General features: G+C 36.9%; 3 protein-coding genes across 3 annotated transcripts; 1 reads left to right on the top strand and 2 right to left on the bottom strand.

The window, feature by feature from the left end:
* Positions 1 to 3836: 3836 nt before the first annotated feature.
* On the bottom strand, positions 3837 to 4982 carry LOC103717085 (LOB domain-containing protein 13-like). The gene has a single exon (XM_008805332.4). It carries the CDS (start codon positions 4880 to 4882, stop codon positions 4289 to 4291), a length of 594 nt encoding a protein of 197 aa, XP_008803554.2. The 5' UTR covers positions 4883 to 4982; the 3' UTR covers positions 3837 to 4288.
* Positions 4983 to 18255: 13273 nt separating this feature from the next.
* Positions 18256 to 18627, bottom strand: LOC103717093 (protein NIM1-INTERACTING 3). The gene has a single exon (XM_008805340.2). It carries the CDS (start codon positions 18625 to 18627, stop codon positions 18256 to 18258), a length of 372 nt encoding a protein of 123 aa, XP_008803562.2.
* Positions 18628 to 22672: 4045 nt separating this feature from the next.
* LOC113463380 (protein NEGATIVE REGULATOR OF RESISTANCE-like) lies at positions 22673 to 23155 on the top strand. The gene has a single exon (XM_026808436.2). It carries the CDS (start codon positions 22673 to 22675, stop codon positions 23153 to 23155), a length of 483 nt encoding a protein of 160 aa, XP_026664237.2.
* The last annotated feature ends 2460 nt before the right edge of the window (positions 23156 to 25615 follow it).

Genomic DNA, 25615 nt, shown 5'->3' with positions numbered 1-25615 from the left:
AACTAATGCTTGCAAGTAAGTTTTTTGGAATTTATTTCCATGCATGCAATGTGATTTGTTTTCCCAACTAATTCAGTCTGTTTTTACACATCGATCAAAAACCGTATAAAATGACTAAAAAAATCATGAGCCAGGAATGAAATGTCCCATGTATAGAGCTTCAATGTGATATAGTCGTTATCATATGGAGTGGATCTCAATTAACTCAATTCTTGTGCATATAAATCATGATTAATGGATAAATTGAAGCAAAAAACTTTCGTAAAAGAGAGACAATATTCAATTATTGCATTTTTTTATGGTTTCAGATACACTTTGTAAGTTCTTTATTTAAGGCTGCAAAGGAAGCAGCTTATTTATGAACAATGAAGGATTTTCCCAATATCATGCTCCTTTGAGTTCGGTTCAACTAGAAAATAGCCATGCAAAAATAGTTTTAAAAACCCGATTTGAATGACATGCGAGCGAAATTTTGATCAGCTTCTACTAAAATGGGCTCAAACTTGAACAATCCTTTCATATGCTGAGTCAACCGTCAACGACTTTGGACATTGGAATGGCTCAGCCCATTTGCACCCAATCTTTGTCGAGCGTTCAGATTATCCCTAACATAGTGTTTTCCTTCCTTCTTGTGTGTTCCTGATAAATTTACGACCCAACCATATCGATTCTAATTACACCAAGCAAAGTAAAGAGTACAGCTTATCCTTAAACTCTACAAGACAATCATCCGGAGACACTCACAAACAATCACCAGCATGGTGAGCAACATACGATGCGACCCAATCGACCGGACCATCACCCATCTCTAAATATGTGGGATAGCGTTGCTCAGTATTTTTCACCCACTTGAATGGACAGTGATAATTAGTTTGACTAGAGGAACTAGTTCCAAACAAGCTATAGCCAGGATTCTAACTCCACCTAAGATGGAGTCTCCATTGATTTAAATCAGCAAAAAACAGTAATCCCAACTTAAATGTTGCATGCAATTAACACGGCAGTTTTGAATTGGCTTAACATTATAAATCACTTGCCTGCTCCCGTTATGGCTGTGGTTCACTTGAAAACTAGGATATTTAGGTTGATATAGCAAGTAAACAACCATATTCAGGTTGGATTCACATGATCCTAAGGCGACCAAGAAGATCGGATTAAGTTGTTATAAGAATTGGATTAACATATGCTCAAAACTCAATCCCTGCACCCTCCTAGTACTCAAATTTTATTTCAATCACAAATCAAACATATCGAAAAATATGGTCATTTCAATTTCCATTCTGATTTCAATATCAGTCGAGAACCAAACACATCTTAAGCATGTTATTTACTCCCAATCCATGTGATTGCATCAAGCTAAGGTTGCAACCTTTTTCAACTAGATACGTGTGATGTAACTTGTTTACAAATTCTATTCAAATACGAGATAAAAGATTTAAAAACTCCATAACACGGTTGGCACTAGGGTTGCATGCAGGTGAGGTTAGATGGGCCACATGAAAATCCAAGTCCAATTTATATGTAATTTGGGTAAAGAAAAATTGAGATCCAATCCAATTCCTTCTGGTAGCAATTGAATCCAGAATAAATTTTACTATAAAAAATTAGTATAAAGAAAGAAATGTATATATTGCACATTGAATTTTGAGATGTTTTAAAATTTTAACACAAAAATAAAATTATTATTTATTTTTTAATTTATATAGTTGATAATAATAAAAAGATAATTGAAAGAATAAGAGCAAACTTATTTCGTAGTATAACCCTATTCCACCAAAATAACCGAACAAAATTACAAGCTTTGATTATATCCATAATCATTGTTAAAGTTTTGCACGATATTATGCATGGATTCAAATTCCAAATGAAGTGCAATGAGATGCAATATTTTTCATGAACAAGCGAGGTTTCTTATAATTTCGTGGGTGCAATTTGTGTTTCTCAACTAATTCCAAATTCAAGTCCAAACACAACACCCACGTTCTTTAGCCTGCATTTTTGTTTTATTTTGTTTATTAAAATTTTAAACCTTGAAAAATTTCCTAGTGGCATAAGCCGGGCCTCATTAAAAGTTGGAATATCTTGAACCCACTTAAACCCTACACGGCACAGCAAACTTTTGATGTTTTCCAGAAATATCCCCTCTAGAAGGATATTTCCCCCTTATTTTGGAGTTAAATACACCCTTCGAGTTAATCAGGATGAGATATAAAACTAACTTTATCAATCCATTAAATTTTTCAGATCAAATATAAATCAAATACAAATCCTAATACATACATATATGATTACTTAAATATTTATAAATATACTATAATAAAAATTATAATAAGTAATATTCAGATTTTATCAAAAATATTATGCATATGATTTGATTGATAATATATATAAAACAACACAAATTATAGAAAATTGTAATATAAAAATATTTGCTTATATTCAAAGAAAATCTTGAAATATATCTGTATATTAATTTTAATTAAATTGGTTCAGATTATAAATTTAATGATCTAAATCAAAAGAGATATAAATCTGAATTCAAATATGATTCTACTAATTTTGGTTCATATTGAACCAAAATACTTTTAAACTAATTCTAAATGAAAAGTGGGTGGTCCAATCCACTTCTAATTATAGTCAACAATCAGAAATTCTATGAACTCATTTGTTTTTTTTTTTTTTGGAAGCTGATGCCTGAATATATGATGTATGGAAAACTAATTTTTGCATATTTCGTTAATCATGAAAAAATATCATATTTTAGAATGGGTTATGGTTGATTGAACTCTATTTTTTTTGAAAAGTTATGTAAAATACTTGTTATTTCTTTGATAAAGGATAAGATCACACCTCATTATATTTAAAAGCTTAAGTTTATTTTTGAAAAAAAATTATCCCAACTCCCAGCCCCTGGAAATTGAAATTTTTTCATGAAGAGCCTTAAGAATTTCACCATATGGAACTTGGTTGGTACATAGCTATACTTAAATAAATAGTCTAATTTATAAATTTTATAAAATTTTTAATTTAATTCTATAGAAATAGCCAAATAAGCTCGAATTTATTCTCCCAAAAAAGTTACCTTTTTCATCCTTCTTTTCAAAAATTCCAATCAGATACGAGACGTTTCTTTATTTTTTCTGTCTAAGTCCTTTTTTGTTTTTCCTCCTCTTCTCTTCACCAAACAAGTGAAAAAAATCCATGGTACTTCGGAACATAGAAATGTTGGAAATTTCGAACATCGGGCGGGAAAATACATGCACGGTCAATTAAAGTGATTAGCTTTGTTTGGATCTTTCCCGGCTCCCTTTGCTTTGTATCGCACGTGACCGATGGCTGTACATTCTAATGAAATAATTTTTTATTATATAATTTAGAATTTTTTTTGCATGAATATCCTTCTAAATATCGAATTTTGCATGAATACCCTTTCAAAATTGATATTTACATGTATACCCTTTTAAAACACTTGTTTTGCTATTCTATTCTTTTTTTATTTTTATTTTTGCATATGTACCCATGCTACCTAACGACGTTAAAAAATTAACTGTTTTGAATTAAAATGACTAAAATATCTTTAATGGATAGACATGCAAATAAATCTCGATAGCAGAGAAAGAAGATAGAGACAATAGCGTAATTTTAAAATTTTATTTTATTTTTAATTAATATAAATATGATTTTTCTTAACACGGTTAGAATAACTATTATATTACGGGCATTTGTACAATAACAGAGTTTTAAGAGGGTATACATGTAAATATTAATTTTAAAGAAGTATTCATATAAAATTCGATATTCAGAAGGATATTCATGCAAAAAATTTTATAATTTAATTACAGAGATCAAGTTTTCCTCTTGTTGATGTCTCAATTTAAGATCTAGTTTTCCAGAGGGAATCCATTATTCCGCAAAATACGCTTTTCTTCGGATGTTTTCTTTTTCTGGGAAAAGGAATCGTTTTCTTTTTTTAAAAGAGGGCCCCGGACAAGCCAAAATCTGGACAGCCCGTCACGTGATCTCGTTCCACTTTTCTCGCAACAAACATATTAACTTAATTCTAGACTAGATATTTCATCGAGTCTACTTCCCTTGGTTTATTCTAGACTTGCATTCAAACACAAAGTTAAAAGAAAACGAAAGGGAAATTGTAGGAGATGCCAAGTCTTTTCCACGAGTTCTTTTTGTTTCTCTCGTTCCCCTACTCTTTCTTACCTAAAATTTACACGGTCTTCTATGGGGAAAATGTAAAAAAAAAACTAAAAGCAAGAGACCACGGAAAGGCACATCAGACGGCAGGCATCGATTCCGCTCGCCACGAGCAATCAGAGGGCGCACAGAACAATTCGTCGGCATAATCGAAGAGACCGTCGTCGAAGACCAAGCCGTCCTGCAACTCCTCCTCCGGCCGGATCCCGAATCCAACTCCATCGTAGCACCCCGAAATCTCGTCATCAAAACTCCAGATCTGACCCAACCCGGCGTCCTCCGCCGCCTCCGGCGGCGGCGAAGACGACGACGACGACGACGACGATGACGGGGCAGCCGGCGGGAGGCCAAGCTCGTCGTCCGACGCCGCAAGAAGATAACCGAGTTCGGCCAGGCGCGGAGGATCGCTCAGGTCCGACGCCGGTCCCGCCGGCACCGGAGGAGAAGGAAGAGGAGGAGGAGGAGGAGGAAGTGGGAGGGAAATCTCCTCCTCGAGGCTCCTCATGACGGACGCCAGGTCCTGGGTGGCCGGATACCGGTCGCCGGCGTCCCCATCCTCCTCGTCGTCGTCGAGGATATCGAGAAGGAAGTCGGCGCGGAGGCGCTTCGCCTCCGATTCCAACGACTCCTCACGGCACCTCTTGTTGTTGCCGGAAACGGAAACTTCCTCCATCAAGATTATAGGTGGGTGTAATTTAATTAGCGAAGAATAGCAGAGAGAGAGAGTGAGAGTGGAGAAGAAAACGCGAGCAGGCTTGTTTGGGGCCGAGTTAGGGGGGATTGGGTTGGGGTTGGGGTTTATATAGGGACAGGGTCTCGTGACCTGGCTTTGGGTTGATTTTTTTTTTGGCTTTTTAAAATAGTAATAAATTTAAAAGAAGGATGGGAAAAAAGATGGCAAGAAGACGTCAGGGGCGTGGAAATCGGGATGCTGGAAGTAACGACGGACGCCAGCCTTTAATTGATTTCTTTTTTTTTTTATCGGATGGTGCGTCGTCGGCTGATAACTGATAGGGTTTGAATTGAATTTTAGGGAGTTGGAGTTGGGAGGTCACCGACCGTGTCAGCGGCTGGCTCGGCCGTCCCTTGCGGTTCGGCTGGCGTTGATAGGTTTCCAACTGGGGGGAGGTGGTTTTGTTTGACGGAATACTCTAACCGAACGTAGAGGTATCGTTTCATTTATTATTATTTTTTTTTGACCGTTCCGTTCGAGAGGGGTCGAGAAGGCTGCGTTGGACGCGCTCCCATTGCGCTCCGTCAGCGTGCGTGGCGAGGTTATCTTTCTAGTAGGGCGAATGTTCTATCGGTTCCAGAAGTTTGGTGAGTGGCTTGTAGCCCAACTTGAAGGAGTGCTCCATGGGGAGAGAGTGCTCCATGGGGAGAGACGGGATGGCTTAGTATCTGACTAATTATCTCAGAGTATCTTGTGAATCGAAGAGATGAAGTTGCTTTATTAGATGTATCTGTACTAAAACTTTACGATCATCTTTTCTAGAAAAAAAAAAAGCTCCATAGATATAAGTGCTAATAAAACATAAAACTCAAAGCATAAATTGTATGAAGCACTGGCACCATGCTTCAATGTGTACAATAGTTGTTGATGGTTTTCGAATCTAACTTCCGTTGAAATTAGCGTTCAATTTCTTTTATAGGGTTGTTGGCGAATGATTTTTACGTTACGTTTTTTATATTTTGTTATTATGGAATTCTACAACACATCTTCTTTGTTATTTTATTCATTTTTATCAAAAAAAAAAAGTTCGACTATGCACAAAATTACAATCAATAGATTGACATTAATAACTCAACATGATAATAAGCAAGCACGTTTGGAATATAGAGGGATCTAAGAAACTATTGGATTAATTTTGCAGAAATAAAATAGCTATAAATGCAATGCCACTTCTAAAATTACAAGCATGAATGAAATTTCCACAGGGATATCTCAATCTCCAAACCACCTAGAGAATCTAATTTCTCATGTCAGTTTTGCCTATATTTGATTGGTTATATACTATGGGCTCTGTGATGGGCGAACTTTCAGCCTGTATGAACTAGATTGTTGGACAGATGTCCATCAATTACAGGTATCGATTCTAGCTGTTTTCTAAGTCATTTATCTTGGAATTCTCCACTTTCTTCTATCTTATCGATATTTTGAGGAAAAAAAGGACCACAGAATCAATAACAGAATCTCTTGAATGAATGGGACAAATCGCGTGACTCACTATGATTTTTTTTTCCACTTTTTTCGTCCTCGAATGATGATTAAAACTTGGTAATGCACGCGGTCACCAAATCTTACACGTTTCTCGATCAAAAATTAAAATCAATTCGAATCTTTCCACGTTAGAAGAACACAATAAGAGCACATTATTCTAGAAACTCATATTTTGTAAGAAAACATGAGATACAAGGTCCTTGAAATTATGAATCTATAGCAAAACTCACACGCATAACTTTTGAATAAATAAAAAATAATCATCTTATTGGCATTAATAAAACCTATGTTTTGTGTAAGACTATCAGGCTAAATGTTGCCCTTAGGTTGCTATCTACCATTGAAACCTATCTTAGATTTCAAGCTAAATTATCTTACACAAGCTAGGTTCGAACTTGAGTCAGTTAATTCTAGATTTAACTCATACACATTGCCCTATATTAATGAACTAGAACATATGATATAGATTTAATTCCAAAGTGTTTAAAGAAATTCTTTGATTGAAGTAGGTAGACCTATAAAATCAAATTCAACCTATCAGAGCTTAAATGAATTGTCCAAATTGTGCTGCAGTCATGTCGGTAATCACTAACTTGATTTCGTAAAATCCATGATCAATTCCGATTCATAGGCATCCATCGAGCAAATTAAGTACCAGTATATCCATCATATGTACTACAATTGATTAATACGGTGCCGTCTAAAATTAAGTACTGTCTAAACTTTCAGTGTCATGTAGACATATGTTTTTTTTTCCTACTGAATATATAAATCCCCTTTACGAAATACTTTCTTGGATACCCACTCACCATTATATAACTAAGAAGGAAAATAAATACACGAATCTAAATGAAAATTCTTATCGTATTTTCTTCTAAATAATCAAAAATTTTGGTATGACATATTTGTATCAAATGCTATATAATTCCTTTCTCTTAAACAATCATGCAGTATTGCATGACATCCACGACTTACAACAAATAATGCAAAGTGCCGAAATGAGGTGGTACAACCAAGAAGAAATCAGCTAATAATCAATCAAATATTCCTCTAGTACCATTGGAAGCTTCTTTGTTCGAAACCATTCATTCAGCTACCTGATTATTATATAATAATCAAAACATTTTAAATATTTTAGATCCATCCTGCTCGATGCTTTCTTGTAATCAAGTTGGATCCCATATCACCGTGCCATTATCTTCTATCATCCTTATCGCAGGGCTTTCATCAGCCGTACACGTCTCCAAACCGTGGCAAAACGGCTGTCCGGTGCTCCCAGCGAGAACAGCATTAGCTTAACCAGGATCAGGCCGACATAGCCAGCTGGCTGATGGTCGGCTGAGCCAAGTCGGCAGGGCCCATCGTCTTAAATTTGAACCTTAACCTGGATCTCGTGTTTAATTCCCACCTCCCATGGATCCATCGATCTCCCGTGGACGGCGCCCTCGCCTCCGTCGCGACGTCGCCGCCCACGGAGACGCGTGTGACGACGGTGTCCGCTCGTTCATCCATCCCCCTTGGACGGCGGCATCTCCTCCATCGCGACGTCGCCGCCCATGGCGACGCGTGTAATGGTCGCCGTGGGGGCGGACGGGAGGCCACGTGCCTGCCGGCAAGTCGCGTGGAAACGCCGAAGATGGTGGGGAGGATCACGCCTTCGAGGTGGGCGCGCCCCTCGGTTCCACGTCGTGATGACCACCGGCGAGATATTAATATCTTATTTGAGAACGGCGAGAGGGAAAGAAAGAGAGAGACAGAGACGTGAGAACAAGCATGAAAAGCCGCTTCCCGTGCTGCTCCCCCACTACTCCTCCAGTTTTTTTCTTTTGATTTTTTAGTTTACCTTTTTGACACAATGTTTACTTTCTGCGATAATTTCTTTTTATTTCTTTTTGGCAGGACGTGCGATGATATTTCGGCGAGCTTGTGGCCCACTTTGCTTTAGTTCTACGCCGGACAAAAGGAAAGGAAAAAAAAATGAAGGGGGTTTCTTTCCTTTGAATAAGGTTGGCGCGGCGGGGAATGGCGTCGTGGCACCGACGTCATCGTGAATTGCGATAAATTGTTGCAGAACTTTTCCTTGATGCGAAGACGGGATCCTAATTGGGGCAGCCTTCCCGATGCCCAAAAACAGACGCTAAAAACACGCCTTTGAACAACGCTATGACCTATTATTGGCCAGATAAAAATATCCGAATATTTAAAAATAGAAAAGTATCATCAAAGTTAGTGGGAGTCCTATTTGCAGCGGAGGTTCTCGTTACCGCTGCAACATCACCCCTTAGATGGACTAGAAAAATATAGAGCTCTCATTACGTTTTAGCAGTGCCCAAACTTATGCTTATATTTTCGAAGCCCCCATTTTTAATTTTCTTAAGATAAATTTCGACGATAGTATCAAAAAGGATGGTCGCTGCGGCATCAATTTCGTCATCAGGGATTAGCAAGCTAGGCTGGTAGCTACAGAGGTCGGCGCATCTTCAATCAGTTCGTCGCAAGTGCCAAGATTTATGCTGCTTGGGAGGGTGTTTTCTACACCATATAAGTACTAGGGGCAAACTGCATCATGATTGAGAGAGTCTCTGCAATGGGGATCGAGGGGATCTTGGGGCCCGAGAGTGCCGTCAGAGAGATGTGGTTGCTTCATGATATTTGCCTTTTGTTAGGCGAATGTGTTGTATTTCGAGCCATCCATGTCTTCAGAAAGGCTAATAGCGTTATAGATTGGGTAGCATCATATGCGGTTCATCACTCCAAAATTTTTTTTTGAGAGACCCATGGCTCCGTTTTGTCTTTTCTATATTTTTTTTTATTATCTGACTTTTTAGGTTGTGTTTACACTAGGTGTGGGTGAGCTGTACGGTTACGGCAAGAATTGCGGTAATTTCCGGAGGGGTGGGGTCCCACAGCTTCTATCCATATTCTTGATTGGATGACAACAGAAGAATAGGACGATTTAAGGGTCAATCTTGTTGTTTGAGAATGATTTATTCCTGAATAATATTTGCCCGCGAGAAAATATGTTTGTAAAACAAATAGATATTTTAGCATCCAAACAAATGAACAAGATTAATCAGTTCAATCCATAATCTAGAAGCGAACATATCGATTCCCAATCTAAAAATTCCAAAAATCTATATGGCTCTAAACTAGCTGATCATACCATATCACTTGTTCCAGAAGTGCTGAAATTGAAAAAAAGGAAAAAAATCACCGTGCCGATTAAGATCAAGATATGATCATTAGTCATACGAAAAACTTCCTTTTAAATCCTGGTTTTCTTCATTTTCATTGCCGTCAAAAGTTACCCACAGGTGATGTCCCAAGTAAGCAGGAGATGTTAAAGTATATCTTTTTCTTTCTTTTTGCCATTTCTTTTCAAACATAAGTTGTGAGGTTATATAAACTTTTAACCACAATCATCTAGTCCTTTATTTTAACTAGTTAAAGTTTGGCTTTGTCGATCCTTAATTGCCATGTATCAATATTTTGATGTAGATATTGCATTTGCAATAAAATTATTATTTAAATTTCAGCTATACAAACTTTTTAATATTTTAAGTACATATTTACTTTTATATATTTATACCATTATGGATGAATGGATCGACCCACGGCCAGTGTGCGTCAAATTATTGGCTCATAACTAGAAGAAATTGGTGTCCAAGCTAGATTCTCGCACCCTAAAAATCCATGATAGAATGATCATATGACTACTAGAATACCAAAGTTTGTTATGGACCATAGTGCTTTTTTATTGAACTTTAATATTGCTTATTCATCAATTTTCTTTTGACGATAAGTTGAGATGTCACTGGATATCTTACGTAAATGTAGTCTAAATGTAGCCTTCTAGTTAGATTTCCAATTTATGTTTAAGATTTATTGGATAAACATTTTATTATGATGGTTGTTAAATTTTTGATTCCTGCCCTTTGAATATAACAAGTCATAGACATGTATAAAAGAAAATTTATTATGTAAACAATAAGATTTAAGTATACATAAATTATGTTACCAGCTGTTAGCTCGGTTGGTCGTTCGATGGAGCTGAGGCTTAATTGTTTTGGGGATTGCTCAAGAAAAGTGTGCCAAACTTCCACCTTTGGCTTAAGTTAAATCAAAAATGGTTGGATCCTAATTATTAAACAACAATCAAATCAAGAATTATGCATAAATTTCTCCAAAATAGATAAACCAATTCAGAAAGTTCACATCAGAACTCATTTTACACCGTTTACTACAGTCATGCAGAAACCTAGCACATACCAAAAACCTTCTCCTTCATCTTATTTGATCCAATGTACTGATCCTAGTATAAAGAGTGGCTGGGGAACTCATATTGTAATCAAAGCATTAAAAATAGAGATACAAGGCTAGTTCTTGAGCTACAGTGCTTCTGAAGTCAGATGATGACTGTTTGTTATGAATCGATTACGGCAGGTCAAGCAGCTCAAAGTGACCGAAGGTGCTCCTTCGTTTGGTGTGATAGTTGTATGTACGTTCCCACTGCTTTGGCCAACACCAAATGGCCGACTGGGAATGGGTGCAGTGTGAATGTTGTGGAGGATTCTTAAATGGATACTCTCCAGTGAGGCTCTGGTTGACCATGGTCAACATTGAGGTCATAGATGGTCTACAGGTTCGCGATCTTCATACCAGCCGGATCTGCCATTTGTTTGGTGAGCACCTCGTGAAGAGGATATAGTTGCTGGTGCTTTTGAGAGTGCTAGTCCGAACATGAGGGGTTAGAGCACGTCTTGTAAACCCAAGGTCAGAGTGGGAGACATCTATGCCCTTTTTCAGTACGACCAGGAGCCGAGGCAAGATTGCGCCTGGATTTGAAGGTTCGGTCTTCACCCGAGGGTTGTTATGTTCCTATGAAAGGTGGTTTGGGACCGACTACCGACAAGATCTATGCTGAGCAGGTGTGGATTGAGCATCCAACCACACTGCCTTAGGTGCTAGGTAGAGGAATTCGTGGACCATGTTCTGTTTCAGTGCGATCGAGCTTTGAGGGTTTGGAAGCTTGTTGATATCCCATTGGATGCTTGATGCCACTTTGTCCCACGTGCTTAGATAGTGGACTGCCACCCCTTATACTCGGTATGTGGCCATTATAGCAACTTACATTGCTTACCATATTTCGCTGGCCAGGATTGCCTGGACCTTTGAAGAGAGTAAGCCTGCACCTAAGTTTGTTGTGGAGCGGGCCTGTGTGCAGGCTGCGAAGATTACCCATGCAGGTCCATCAAACAAGCCTTTGACAGCTTGAGGATCTAGGGCCTTACATCTGTTCTTGCAGCGCCACGGACGGTGTGTATCCTTAGGAGCCCCACCCCCGAGTTTTTTCAAGATCTACTTTGACGGATGTGTGCTGGATGGTAGTAGGAGGAATGGTTATTTTTGTCTCTAGGGCGGAGCTAAGAGTAGTTTAGGCTGGTCTGTGTCATGTTTCGCGCGTAATGCGGGCTAACACAGTCATGCTCAAAGGTGACTCGACTATGGTGATTGGCTGGATTCAGGGGTTGATCAGTGGCATAGGTGGCTGCCATCCACTGCTTCGGGACATTTGAGGCATGATAGGTGGAGATGTCGCCTTCCAAGCCAAGTATATTTATAGAGAGACCAACGAAGTTGCGGATTGAGTGGCTTCATTTGTGGCGAATCACTCTAGGAGAGTTCTCTGAATTGCTGAGAGGGAGCTGTCTATATTACTCCAAGACTTATTATTTTTTGATTTTTTTTTGAATGCATTCATAATAGATTTATATGCATCATCCTTTGCAGTAAAAAAAAAAAAAAAAGAGATGTCCTAGGCAACCTATCTTGCAAGATGAAATGCGGCCAAGTCGTCTCCAAGCCCGATGAGAGGAGCTTCACCAAGCGATGCTAACCCGTGTCTCCTGATTTTGAACACTAGGAAAAGGATGAGGTTGCCATGTACTATCAAATCCTGATAAAGGGAGTGGTTGGCAGGCTAATTTGGCTAGTACTGCAACAGACACGTTAGCCTACGCGAGCATTTGGAGAGCCGGCCCAAGGGTCTGACGCCGACCAATCGACTACGTGCGTAGTGTTTCAGACGTCTTTTTTCGCACCATGGCCTCGTGATACTATTGGCCCGTCAATATATGCCAGCCGAATCTTTCGCCTGCTCAATGTTTTAATTCCTTACGAGATCGGCTATAAACTCTTTCTCTTGTTTTAGTTGCCGAGCTAATGTCACGTTTCGCAATAAAGGGGAAAAGAGGTTATATCATTAAAATTTTCGGTCCTTTTGCTACTTGCAGTATATGTCTTTGTTCTTACCGTTTTAATTTATTTGTATCATGCTAGGACTACAGGCTGTGGTTGAATGAATAAAAATTTATTTCTTTAATTGTCCCTATTTGTTGCCCATTATGCCTTATTTTTAAACAACATACTAGTTTTTCTATAGAAAGAATGGACACGTGAGGATCCGTACGGATGTATTTAGTTTCACATTGATTATTCGCTGGGTATATTTAGTCTCATATCAATTATTCGTTGGGCAGATCTTAAGTATTTATACGCGATCAAGTAATCCAAATAATATCTTTCGGTTAGCTTTTTTAAGTGAAGTTTTGGATTGTGACAAATAATATCAGAGCCGATCCAACCTATGGTTCATATGGATTAAGAGACACCGCAGCACGGACTCATTGAGGCTAACTCCGGACCGATCGTGGCGCTTGCGATTAGATTTGATTGGATTTAGATCTATAGCCTGATGAATATGTCAGGGCTTAAATGGAAAGAGCATGTGAGAACCTGTGCGGGTGTGTGTTTAGTTCCACATCTGTTATTCATTAAGTAAATTTTGGGTATTTATATAGGGTCAAAAAATCTAAATAATATTCGTAACCCTGCAAGAATTCTTGTAGCCTTGATCATTGCAAGATAAAATATATAATAATATTCAAAATTAAGAAAAAAAAGTAAGCACAAGCGACTTTCCGATCTTATAGCTGAAGTCATTTTATTTTTTTTTAGTTATGCTGGATGAGAGTTATTTTGGCGGCTAAAATGATTTTTATCTTTCCGTTTTGCAGTCAAATACTCAAAGAACCAAAATTATTTTAGAAAAAGTGACTTCCATTCAGGTTCGCTCCAACCAAACAACGGAAATAAAAATAATAATAATAATAAACGACTCCATTCTTTCCTACCTGAGGACGTGAGAAACCACTGAACGATTATTTTAGGAATGATGCACTGCGAGGCTGCAGATTTCAAAATATGTGGATGGTGGCTCGAGAACATTCTTGCTAGGAGCCCAGACTTGGACATTTCCTTGGCCGAATACTTATACAATGGTCAATCATTTTGACTTTAGGCTCGCAGAATAGAGTTGAGTCAGTCTACCTTGAGGCATGGTAGAATTGATAGCCTTCCAAGGGTATAAATCCAATAAAAAACCTTTTTAGTGGACGACTATAAACCTTCTGCTCAAAGTCAACAAATAGATTCAGCTTAAGCAGAGGTATTTGACAAGTGTAAAGAGAGCAAGTGCCTTCTTGTGGAATTAATAATTAATTTAGGAAAAAGTATTTTATAAAACTAAGTTCCTTCTAATTCTCCATAAAAGACTTCAAAGTGTCCAGTTGCTACGGTTGTCATGCTGGTTTTTGTCGAGGGTCACTTTTGACAAACTAGTTTTCTCCAAATTTTCAATTAAAAAAAGTTTTCCTCAAATTTCCTTTTATTTTTTTTTTTTTCTGTCATAACAAAATGATGGATCTTTTCTTGGGGGGAAAATGACGGTACGTAGCTTTTTTGTTGTTGTTGTTGTTGTTGGTAACATGGCAACAGGAAGGACAAAAACAAAAGAACAGGCAAACAAAACGGAAGCAAAACAAAATGGAACTTCGAGCCCCTTTCAACCAGGGAAAACCCTGAGAGAACTCAAAAACCAATGTGAATGACGAATGAAAGTCCCAATTAGAATGCCTCGAACCTAACCAATTTGCTGCAAAATTCGCCTCCCACTTAAGAGATATCCTTGACCTCACTTATTCTTCTCAGCAAGGCATGTGTCACTGATGATAGCTACTTAAGTTTTATTTCATTGAGGGGATGTGAAAAAGAAGAATGGAAAAATAACAAAGTGAACTTTTCCTATTTGTTCGCCATCTCTTTGTTACGTGGTTTGGGCCCTTTCCTTTTGGTCCAAGCCCATGAGGGCCCTTTCCTTTAGAAAGAAACAGAAGCACGACAATCAAAGCAAAAATAAAGGAGAGAGAACTCTTTGTGTGGACAAGTGGCTAGGGTTTGGTATAAGCTTGTTTGTCCAATCCCTATGCCCATTGATACTCATTGAAGCTTGTGTTTTCAAGGGTGTATTGGAGTTTCTTCCAACAAGTTGTTTGGAAGATTTGGTGTTGGAGTTGGCTTGTTCAAGCTCATGAGGTAACCCTTTTCTTTTTTCTTTTTTTGTTGTGTTGGCTTAAGTGATATATGTTGATACTTGAGTAGAAACCACTGTAATTTGTTTATTATAGTAGAAGTGTGATTGGAGCATAACCCGTGAATACAGGCTATATACCGAACCACATCAAATCTTGTGTCTCTTATGCATGCCTTTGATCTGTTTGATGTTTTACCACTTAAAATAAGTCCATACATTCTGTTTGCCTAGCATTGGTATTTGTGGTGACTAGCTTCCGTAGATTTTGTATTCATAAACTTACACTTAGTTGGCCATATTTGGTTAAGTTTATGATGTCACCAAGTGAGGGAGTGTTTTTCCTACACTCTTCACCATCATTTTTCTCTTATTATGCTCTCTCCTTTTTCTTGGATAACAAATTGCCTAACTTGCCATCTGGTTGAAGACATTTATTTCTTTTATTGAACACAAAACACATAAGCATTAAACTTTGCTAAAATGCAAATGACATTGGGAGAAGCCAGGGAAGTGTGGCTTATTTATCTCATTCCCATGGTATCTCATACGTGGCTGTGTAACATAAATTGAAGCCTTTGATTGAGATATATAATGGAAATGCAGGAAGATAGCAAATAGTGAAATTAGAGTGTCCATTGATCCACATCTGAAGGTAAATTACATTTTTAAATTATTGCAGTGAGATTTATGTGGTAGTTGTTGAAATTTCCTACTTAATAACCATGGTCAATAGCAATGCCAAGAAGATCGCCTGCCCACATAGGTAATCTTCTCTGGGTAAATATGGAGGCATCAACTCCAAAACAGACAGCTATGGCACGAGATTTGAGAAGAAGATCCAGATAAAAACATAACCTGAATTTACTCGCAAATAATTGTTAGAAAAAAAAAGAAGGATCAACAATGCAAATGCTAAGAAATTTTTGTTTCCCTCTTAATGTCGATATACAAGTGCGATGATTTTCAGATTGGATAAGATATAAACTTAACTTTTTGATTTCCAGCCTAACAATGCTGCTTTTAATGTGGATATATAAGTGCTGATGTCTTTCAGCTTGGACAATATATAAACCTAACTTTGGGATTGGATTTCCAACCTAACAAAGCTGCTTTTAATGTGAATATATAAGCGTTGATGCTTTCTAGATGGGACAATATATAAACCTAACTTTGTGATTGGATTTCCAACCTAACAATGCTGCTTTTCTTTAATCTAGTGATGGGCAATTGACAAGTAACTATAGGCTCATTTGGTTTGCAAAACAAATTTTGTCTCAATAGAATATTGTTTTATGGGAAGCTGATACTTAGAAAAGTGAGACTTATATATAGAAAAGTGATATAAAAAACGTACTTTTTAAAAATAATTTATATTTAGTTGAGCATCTACTTTGTTAAAAAAATTATAAAATATTTGTTATGCTCTTAATAAATAGACTACAAGAAAAAAATATGGCATGCACAAAAGTATTTTTAGAAAAGAATTATCAAAATTTTCAACTAGCAAAAAAAAGTTGCTTTTACATATCCTACATAAATTTTTTTTTATAAAATATAAAATATATTTTTATGAAAAAACTATTTTTTATTTTTCTTTTATGAAATCTTCAATCATTATGAAGTTTTTCTTAATTTTTTTTATTAATTATGTTTTTGCTCTTCCTCCTTCCATTAACCAAACGAATCAAAAGAAAGAAGCTAGAAGAAAATTCACATGTGATTTCAATCAGCAAGCATTACCCTCCTCATATTACTCTCCAATAAAATAAATGATCCTACAACCCCACCGAGAGTTATACATCTACTAAATTAAAAGAGAAAAAAAACTAGTATCTCACACTTTTGTTTACTGTAGCTGAGAGATCTTTCTCTTTTTAAGAAAAAGAAAGGGGAACTATCCAACGAACGCATGTCTCGTATTCAAATTTTAAATTCAGGTCAGCCGCTCCTCCGCAGCCGAACGAAATTCAAACTCTCGGACCCATGCCGGACTTTCTCAGTACGCAGGGAAGAGAGCGGAAAAAAGAAGGCCAAAAAAACGAAAATAAAAAAATATCTCATATTTGATTGAAAGTTTCCAAAAAAAAAACGATAAAAATATAGTTTTCAAAAAATATATTTATTAAAAAATATAAAATATAAAAAACTATTTTTTTGCATGCTGAGAATTATAATAATTTTTTTTGAAAAACAATCTTAAACCATCGTAGAAATATTGATAAAAAAATAAAAAATATTATATCACATGATTTTGCTTGATTAAGATGCTTTCTTTAGAAACTTTAGGATGGCAATATACTTCCAAATTGCTAATAACATGCTTCCACTGGTCCGTACCATTAAACTGTAGATATATTCAAAATTCTTAGTAGCAAAGCTTCAGCAGATAAATCCATGTTTCAATAAATTTTTATTCAACTTCTATTATCTTTATATTTTCCATTAAACTATGGATAGACGATGGTTTTTTTAGTGTTGAACTTTTAAAATCCCTAGTTCTTGATGTTCCAGATATCTGATTCTAAAAATTATATATATACTATAATTTTCTTATAATTTTTTAAAAATAAAAATATATTTTATATAATTTTTGAGAAAAAGTAGGTGCTCAATTAAATATCAATTATTCCGAAAATTATATTTTCTATATTTTTTTGTGTCAATGTTAGATGCAAAAATTATTTTTCTTTTTTGGTATATGCCTATGCGTTAGAAAAAAAATTCAATGAGGTAATTCTTCTCGCGACCGAAACGAAAAATAGAGAAAGAAGGATTGACCCTCCTTCACGCGAATCCATCATTGCATCCTTCTTTCGAGCAGACGACCGGAGATCAAGGGGCGGCGGCATCATGAGATCCTTACGATGAAACCCTCCACGGAGCAGAGATCAGGGACCCTACCGAAGAAGGGAGCATGAGAGGAGAGGGCGGAGCGGAGAAGAGAGAGGTGTCCGACCACAATGCCGGAGGTGCCGAAAGAGGCAGGCGGCGAGCGTCAGGCTACGGTTTCTCTCAAGGAAGAGCGGGGAACGCAGTCTCTCTCTAGAAAATCCCGAGAGAGGAGGAGTTAATACCGAGAAAGATGATGTAATAAGAAAACTAATAACGGTTAGTTTACTTAATTGAGACCTTTTCAGGATACAATTTAACGACGAAGAGAATCAGGAATTCTGTCCTGCCCAAGTCTTTAAAAACCAGACTTCTTTTAATTGTTATAACAAGATGCTGTCTCTCATAATTTCCAAGATTGATACTCAGATGTTTGGGAATCATGGTTTAAGAAGATGAAATTTTTCAAAAGAAAATTAAGTAACAAGAAAACAAACAGAAGGAACAAGAATAAGTTCATGAATATGATGTCAAATTTTTTGAAAAGCACTTTCACAAATGAGGTTTACAAGAGAGCAAGGGTGAGATCCAAACCGCTGTGGTCTTCTCCTCTCGCTTCCTTCTCTTTCCCTTTCCTTCTCTCTCCCTCCTTGGAAGCAACCGATCCACCTTCTGGGCTCCCAGCAGCTTCGTCGGGATCAATGAAGTCCTCCCGCACGAAAGTTGGCCGCCAGAGTGGCTCCTCCTTCCTCGGCCTCTTGTTTCTTGGGTTGGTTCTCCAGAGATCTCTCATGGCTCTGATGTTTCCCAGAACAGCATAGAACTTCTCAATCTTTTCCTCCTCCTCATCTTCCTCTGTCAACGGAGGTGTTTGTGGTCGTGGTGATGAGGGGGAGGCAACACAAGCTGGCCGCTTTCCTCTCCGACTCCCTTCCATTGTTCTCGACTCAAAGGAGAGGCCAAAGAAGGGAGATCGCCGGCTTCTACTGCCCCCTTCTCTCTCTGGTCTCAGGTGATGGTGGATAAGGCCTGGTCGAGAGAGAGAGAGACGTGTGTCCTTCTATCAGATCAACGGAGGCTTTCGTAGGTCCGACGAATGGCGAGGAAGTCCTTTAGAGGAAAGAGTTCCAGATGATGTCACGGAGCCTTCCCTCTCAACGAGGACGAAACCACAGAGAAAGTTCGCAATTTCAGCAATATGATTATAATATCCTTTCCCACAATATTATAATCCCCTCAGAGGGGTATCGTATTGATAACGTCCACAGGAAAAGAAAAGAAAAATAATGACCTCCCATAACAAGGTTTTTCCGGTCGTTGCAGAAGGGGCCAAGGCTGCCGAGATGATATTATCCAACAGTCATCCAAATAGAAATTAATTCATATACTCAAATGGTAGCTGAGATTTTAATATCTTGATTTCTAAATTGTTGATCAAGATTTTAGTATATGTTTTATTTTCGCATAAATTTATTTTCCAATCAGGATAAACGCCAGCCTCCCAATAAATTATGATGCGGAAAGGATGGAGACTTCTCAAAATATTCAATATTATATAGGATCAAAAATTTCAACCGATAAGTGCAGCTATAGTTAATTGTCATTTTAAAATTTTAATTTAAGTATAATAAATAAATATGATAATTTTTGGTTTGCATATTAATAATATTGCAAGGTATACTAATTTATATCAGCTAAAATAATATATTAATTTATATTAAATACCGAGATTTATAATTGAAGGTGCGAAGATTCAAAACTTGGTTGTAGTTTTTAAAGAGGATCGACGAAAAAGTAGCTTTTTTTATTTTTTTACAAAAAATAATATAAAATATAAAAAAGCTGAGTTCCTAGGATCGAAAATCAGAATATTTTTTAAATATATCCATAATTTTTTAGATAAAATAGAATAAAATCTTTTTCTTAATTAAAAAATAATAGAAACTTTACATAATTTTTTTAAAAAAATAGATGCTCAATTAAAAATAAAATATTTTTGAATCTATTTTTTTATCATAATTAACTAAATATATAAAAATTATTGTTTTAAGTGTCGTATATTCAGATCTTAATTTTTTTAAAAAAATATTTTAATAAGATTATTTTTTTTCAAGAAAGCAACCTTAGGGTGATTTTAGGTGGTGGTGGGCTATTCGATAGCTTAGAAAGTCAGTGGGTTGGCCGAGTCTTTTGTTTGGTATCCAAATGAGTAATGTCCAGCGTCAGCTAAATGGCGTCAGGGATGTCCCTCAGCCAAACTTGGGTTGGTGACGTTGTGATGACGACTTTGGCTATCCAACCAAGGCTGCAAAGCGAGAAATTGGAAGAGATTCTCGGTTCCAGCATCTGGCTGACGCGGCTGGTGACATGTATGAATATACAAAAATAATTGTTTATATATATATATATATATATATATATATATATATATTCTGTCTGTATTTAATTATTTTAAATCAGATTTGATTTCAAGAACTTGATATACATATAAAATAAATCGTAAATAAGATTTTTTCTAGATAAAAATTGATTATATTTGGATTCAATTTTTTGTCCAATTACCCACCTCAGGAAAAGATATTAAAAGAGTAGGACTTTTCATATTGGCAAATGCAATTGACTACTGGTTTTGAGGGCTGATATTATATAATGATTATCAGGGATCATTTTTATCGATCACTCAGTGAAAAAGTTAATCATAGAATTTGAAAAGGTTGTTTCTTTAACTAGCTAATCAGGATGAGAATGGATTTGCAAAATTATGAAGATTAGGTTGGGAATGGAATTGAAATTGAAATTATGAACATAAAGAAAAATTCTAATATTGAATTTACTAAGAGAGGCTCTAAAATTGTATTCCTTAAAAACAAACATAACATTTTTTTTCCATCATATAATGCAAAGATATAGCTAAGTTCATTTTGTAAATTTCAAAATTAAAGTCTGAATTTGCAAATTAAACATCCATGCCGCACTATATTTGCCATAATTTTAACAGCCTATATGGCGATGATACGTCGGGACATATTTTTAAAATTTAAGAAACAGTTTTTGTTAGTAGAGATTTTATTATAGTCGTTTCGTAAGGATGCCCGAAACAAAACATGTTCTTGAACTAACTATATAAAAATTGTCTCTGCATCATGGAAAATTGTCACAATGAGTTGAAACAATAGACAGAGTAAGCACCTGGTAATAAAAAATAAAAATAATAGAAAACTTTTTCCTTGTTAAGTACAATCGAACAAGATTAAGCTAGTAGATGTATAGGTTTATAAGTATATAAAACCAACTAGAATTTGTAACTTTACGATGATAAGAGATTGTCCTCAACATCCTTTCTCATGTGTATGGCCGGAATAGGGATCACACGTGACTCAGTAAATGAGGTCGTGAAGGCATAAATCGAGGGATGGAAACTGAATAGCGGCCATATGTGGACTAGTGAGTGTGAGGCATCAATTGGCAAATAGGAAAGTTGGCTTTGATATCACATTGAACTCCAACCAAACAGCATATGCTAGTAGATGAATGGGTCCATTGGTATATAAGACCAACTACAGCTTAAGCTTTTGGTATCAATTAACTAGTTAACTTGGTTTGGGAACTTGGATTTATTGGACATCACAAGTTGAATCATCTGCCATTTGGTTATGTTTAATTTTTTCTAGTTGTTCATTATTCTGGTTCTAGTCCATTTGTGGTTCAGATGCATGTGAGGAGGATGCTAAGTTTGATTTAAATTGGCGAGCTATTTTATGCAAGTTTAAGCTTTCGAGTTCAAGTGGTTAGTTAATAATCATAAGCACACAAGATGAAGGTCTACGTTTGCTAAAGCAGGCCAGAAATCATGAGGACTAGGGATCCGGCTGCATACCATCAGTATAGCACATGGAAGCAAAAGGTTTGTGCAATTCATCTTATGGAAGCAATAGATTAAGGATGCCTATAAGAGATAATTTAAAATGCAAACTGCTAGGATAAATATGGCAAAACCCGAATAAGGTCTCTCTTGTCCTGAAAGGAATTTTTACTAATAAAAAAAATAAAATTATGATTGTTAAAGTCTGTAATAAATTTGGATGTACGAAAATAAATAAGATAACTAGACAACTAGATCTAAAGACTAACTTGTAAGTAAGAAAACAAATTAATTAAGATCCTAGAAGCAAAAGACAAGGCCATCTCTCGATTTGACCAGAGTCATCCCGGTCGTCACTTAGACTTTCTACATCAGCATAGAGTCTTCAAGCCAGATAAAAATTGCTATAGGGTTGCATCATAGTGAAGTGGAGTCAAAACATTAATCCATTTGTAATGCCAAGTATCGGCATATCAATACATGATCAACTTATATTTGAGATCCTTGAATACCAAAAGTAGATTAGTATGCCGCTTTGGTTTGTGTACATTGGTAAGGATTAGGCATCCCACAGTTGATCGCCAACTGTCACAATCTAGGTCAAGTTGGATTGATCATTTAAGAAATCCCAATCAGCCCACCCTAACTCATTTGTTGGCAGAGATTACATTAATAAAAGTTTAAATCTGCACATGCTGCATGAACTTATTATGTAATTAAAAATATTTAAAGAAAAAAAAGTGCCCATCTGCAATCAACTTTGATGGCTGCATGCCAACTTGCCAAGCGGACTTTTTCTTCCGGGGCATCTCCATGATCGAAAAGTCTTCCACGTGCTTCACGTTCACCTTCGGAATAGTATCTGCTCCGGGAGAGGGACTTTGACCTTTCGAAGGCAGAAGCGTCAGCACCACGATAAACGGAGGATCACCGCTGAGATGACGTCACCATGTGGACGTCACCAACGCCATTCCAGCATCACGTAACGCCTTGCGTTGGCCCCGCCGCTTTTGGGCCATTTTAGTAGAAGAAGAGGCGAAGAATCCAAGCCAATCAAACGAGCGAGCGAGAGAGAGAGAGAGACGGTCGCTGTTACCATCCAAAGTGTGTCTTCTTTAGAATGGAAACGGGAAGGAACGACAAACGGCCATGGAGCGGCTCCGACGATGAGGAAAGGCTGAAGAGGCCTAAGGTGGACAAAGGCGATGATCGAACGGTGACGGAGGAGGAGGTGGAGGAGTTCTACGCCGCCCTCCGTCGGATCCGCGAAGTTTCCAAAGGTGTCGTCTCAAGAAACGGCAGCCGAGGAGTTAGAGGCGGAGGACGGGGTGGTGCTGCCAGTTGGGTACCGGCGTTTAAGTGGGAGGACTTCGAGGAGGGTGGCGTCGTTGAAGTTAATGTGACGGAGACACCGACAAACGAGGCGGAGACCAGCGGTGGAGAGAGTAGGAGGCGGACGAAGGTGGCCGATGAGGAGAGAGTGGCGAAGGACGACGGGAGGTGCCTCGACTTGAACGCGCAGCCGGAAACCAAGGGCGTGGGCCGCTCTAAACCCGAACCGGGAGGTGATTCTACCGCGTCATTTCCACCTTCGAGCTCGTGAGGATATTTTCAGCATTTTGGTTCTCTTTGTCTGCACGTGTGAATCTCTTTGCATTTCCATTAGGGAAGGAAAAAAATACAAAGAGAAAGCGTTTACTGGAATTAATAAGATTTTATGTGACCGTATGAATTCTGTGCTCTCATGGCAGACTTTGTTCCTAACTGCGCTTCTCTTTGTTGAAACTATGTTTTTGTTGATGAAGGCTTGTGGATGACTTCTTATTTTGGAGATCATGTTTTATGGGTAGTTTTTGTGAGCTTAATTCTGTCTCAAATTGTACATTGGAAGGCATGAGAAACTGTAACGATGATCTTCTGTACGTAAGAGTCGAGGGCTTGCCACGCTTCCCTACTTACGGGATAAAGGTTGGATTTTTTAGACTTATTGAGTACGGGTGTCTGTTTCTCTATGCAATCACATGGAACAGTTAATCAGCATCCAATGCCCAATACTTCAATGGAAAACTTAATCATACAATAATGTTTAATTCTAATAAGAAAAGGTAACGCATTAGGCAATTTCTCAATCTTGAGTTTTTCATGAAATATTTATAACATATTATATGTCTACAGTCATATTTTACGATCAATCAGATTCATGTTCCAAAAAATAAAAATTATAAACTAGGAATTGTCACAGAGGTCTTAGATGGTACAGCCCCAATTTTTTGAACATTTTAACAAACGAAATTGGCGGATCTTTCCTCCTGTTCTTTAAAGAAAATAATATCCATGTTTGTAATAAAGTACATTATTAATTTTACTATAATTTTTTGTAAGAATGCTTTATCAAAATTGCTATGGTTTTTTTTTATTTATTTTTATATGTAAAATTTCAGCTGTAATTAGAGTGAGAGCATGATTCAAGTCTAGGTCTTTGGTACCAACTCTGAAAATTACCATCTACAGTTAAGCGGCACATTGCCGGCCAGGTATTTGAAAGTAAAATTAATTGATGATTTATTCACTTTGTCTATCAAAAAACAAAATATTAGCTTCGCAATAGAGTATGATTCTAGTTACATTGTAATTGGATGGTGGATTCCCAAGTATCTGAACTTGGAAACTTGGGTAATAGGTAGATCTTTCCTTTCTTTCTCCCAAAATAAAGAAATTTCATGCTTAATTATAATCAAGGATGATATTAGTTACATCATAATTTTATCACAATGCTTTCCAGATTGGCTTAATTGTTATAATCCTTAGTTAGGAATGACTTGTCCTACTAACTTGTTTGGAGTTATTTTTTTGGACTTGAAGTTAATATTGCCGGTCATGATATGGGATTATGGGAATATTTGCCAGTTTGAAAGCAAAGTATATGAATATTATGAAAAAGTATCGCGTAACTTGGTTGCTCCCAGAAGAAGGATCCAATATTCCCACGTCTTTTGAACCTCATTGGCGACCTTTTCTTTTCTAAAAAAACAAAAAGTGAAGATTCTAAGAAAAAGTGACCTTTTCTTTTCTTTTGACGTCGATTTTGTCTCTTTCCTCATCATCTCCATGTGAAAAATTAATTATTAATGTTCTTTATGTTTGTACAGAAGAGCCACTATTATGAAAATAATATATAATTGTTATGGATAGGTTACTTCATAACTAAATAAATAACCATTCAATGAATAATTGCAAAAGGTTCAAAAAATATTTTTTAATGAATAATGCGCGAAACATCAATTAAACAGGACTTCTTATTCATATAATTCACGACTGTTTTATTAGCTCGTAAACTATTTGTAAATTCGGGGGTTTTAATAATAAACTACGAATTGTTCAACTGATCGAGGATCAGTACAGTGGCTAGGTCTACTAATTAGACAATGCCGGCCTCTAATCTTATTTATATTTGTCTCGTTAAAAGTAATTTCTTTCTCATAATTGATAGACAAGCAAGAGCAACGCTTCGAAGGACTCCGGCTTTGCTTTTTTTATTATTATATTCAGTTCCGTACATATTCCTGTAGCTGCACCCCCGCTCCACACGCAACCAGCTCTTCTCCATGACTCTTTTAACAACGGTCATAGAATATTTAAAAGGTAAGGCTCCGTTACTTTATTTATTTATTTATTTTTAAACAATATTCACGGATCATTGATACGTGCTATGTGCAGGTGCTCCGATCTCTGCTAGACCCATGAAAAAGGAGAAGATGAGGTGCTGCGTTATCTGCTAGACCTATGAGAAGGAGAAGATGAGTAGGGTTAGCATATTGGTGCGGCATATGGTTTTTCTTATTTAACTGGAATATTTTTTTTTGAATTTTTTGATTATATATAAATACTCAAGATTTACTTAAATATACTCATGCTGCAGTGTCTCCTAATCCACATAGGTCATGGATCGGACCTACTCTAATAACATTTGTCACAACTCAGAACCACACCTAAAATAGCTAGACAGAAGGTATATAAGTATTTAAGATCTATCCAGCAAATAATCGATATGGAACCAAGCATA

This window comes from Phoenix dactylifera, chromosome 11, assembly GCF_009389715.1.
Source record: "Phoenix dactylifera cultivar Barhee BC4 chromosome 11, palm_55x_up_171113_PBpolish2nd_filt_p, whole genome shotgun sequence".
Lineage (NCBI taxonomy): Eukaryota > Viridiplantae > Streptophyta > Magnoliopsida > Arecales > Arecaceae > Phoenix > Phoenix dactylifera.
Note: the sequence above shows the minus strand (reverse complement) of the source record. Positions and strands in the feature narration are given on the sequence as shown.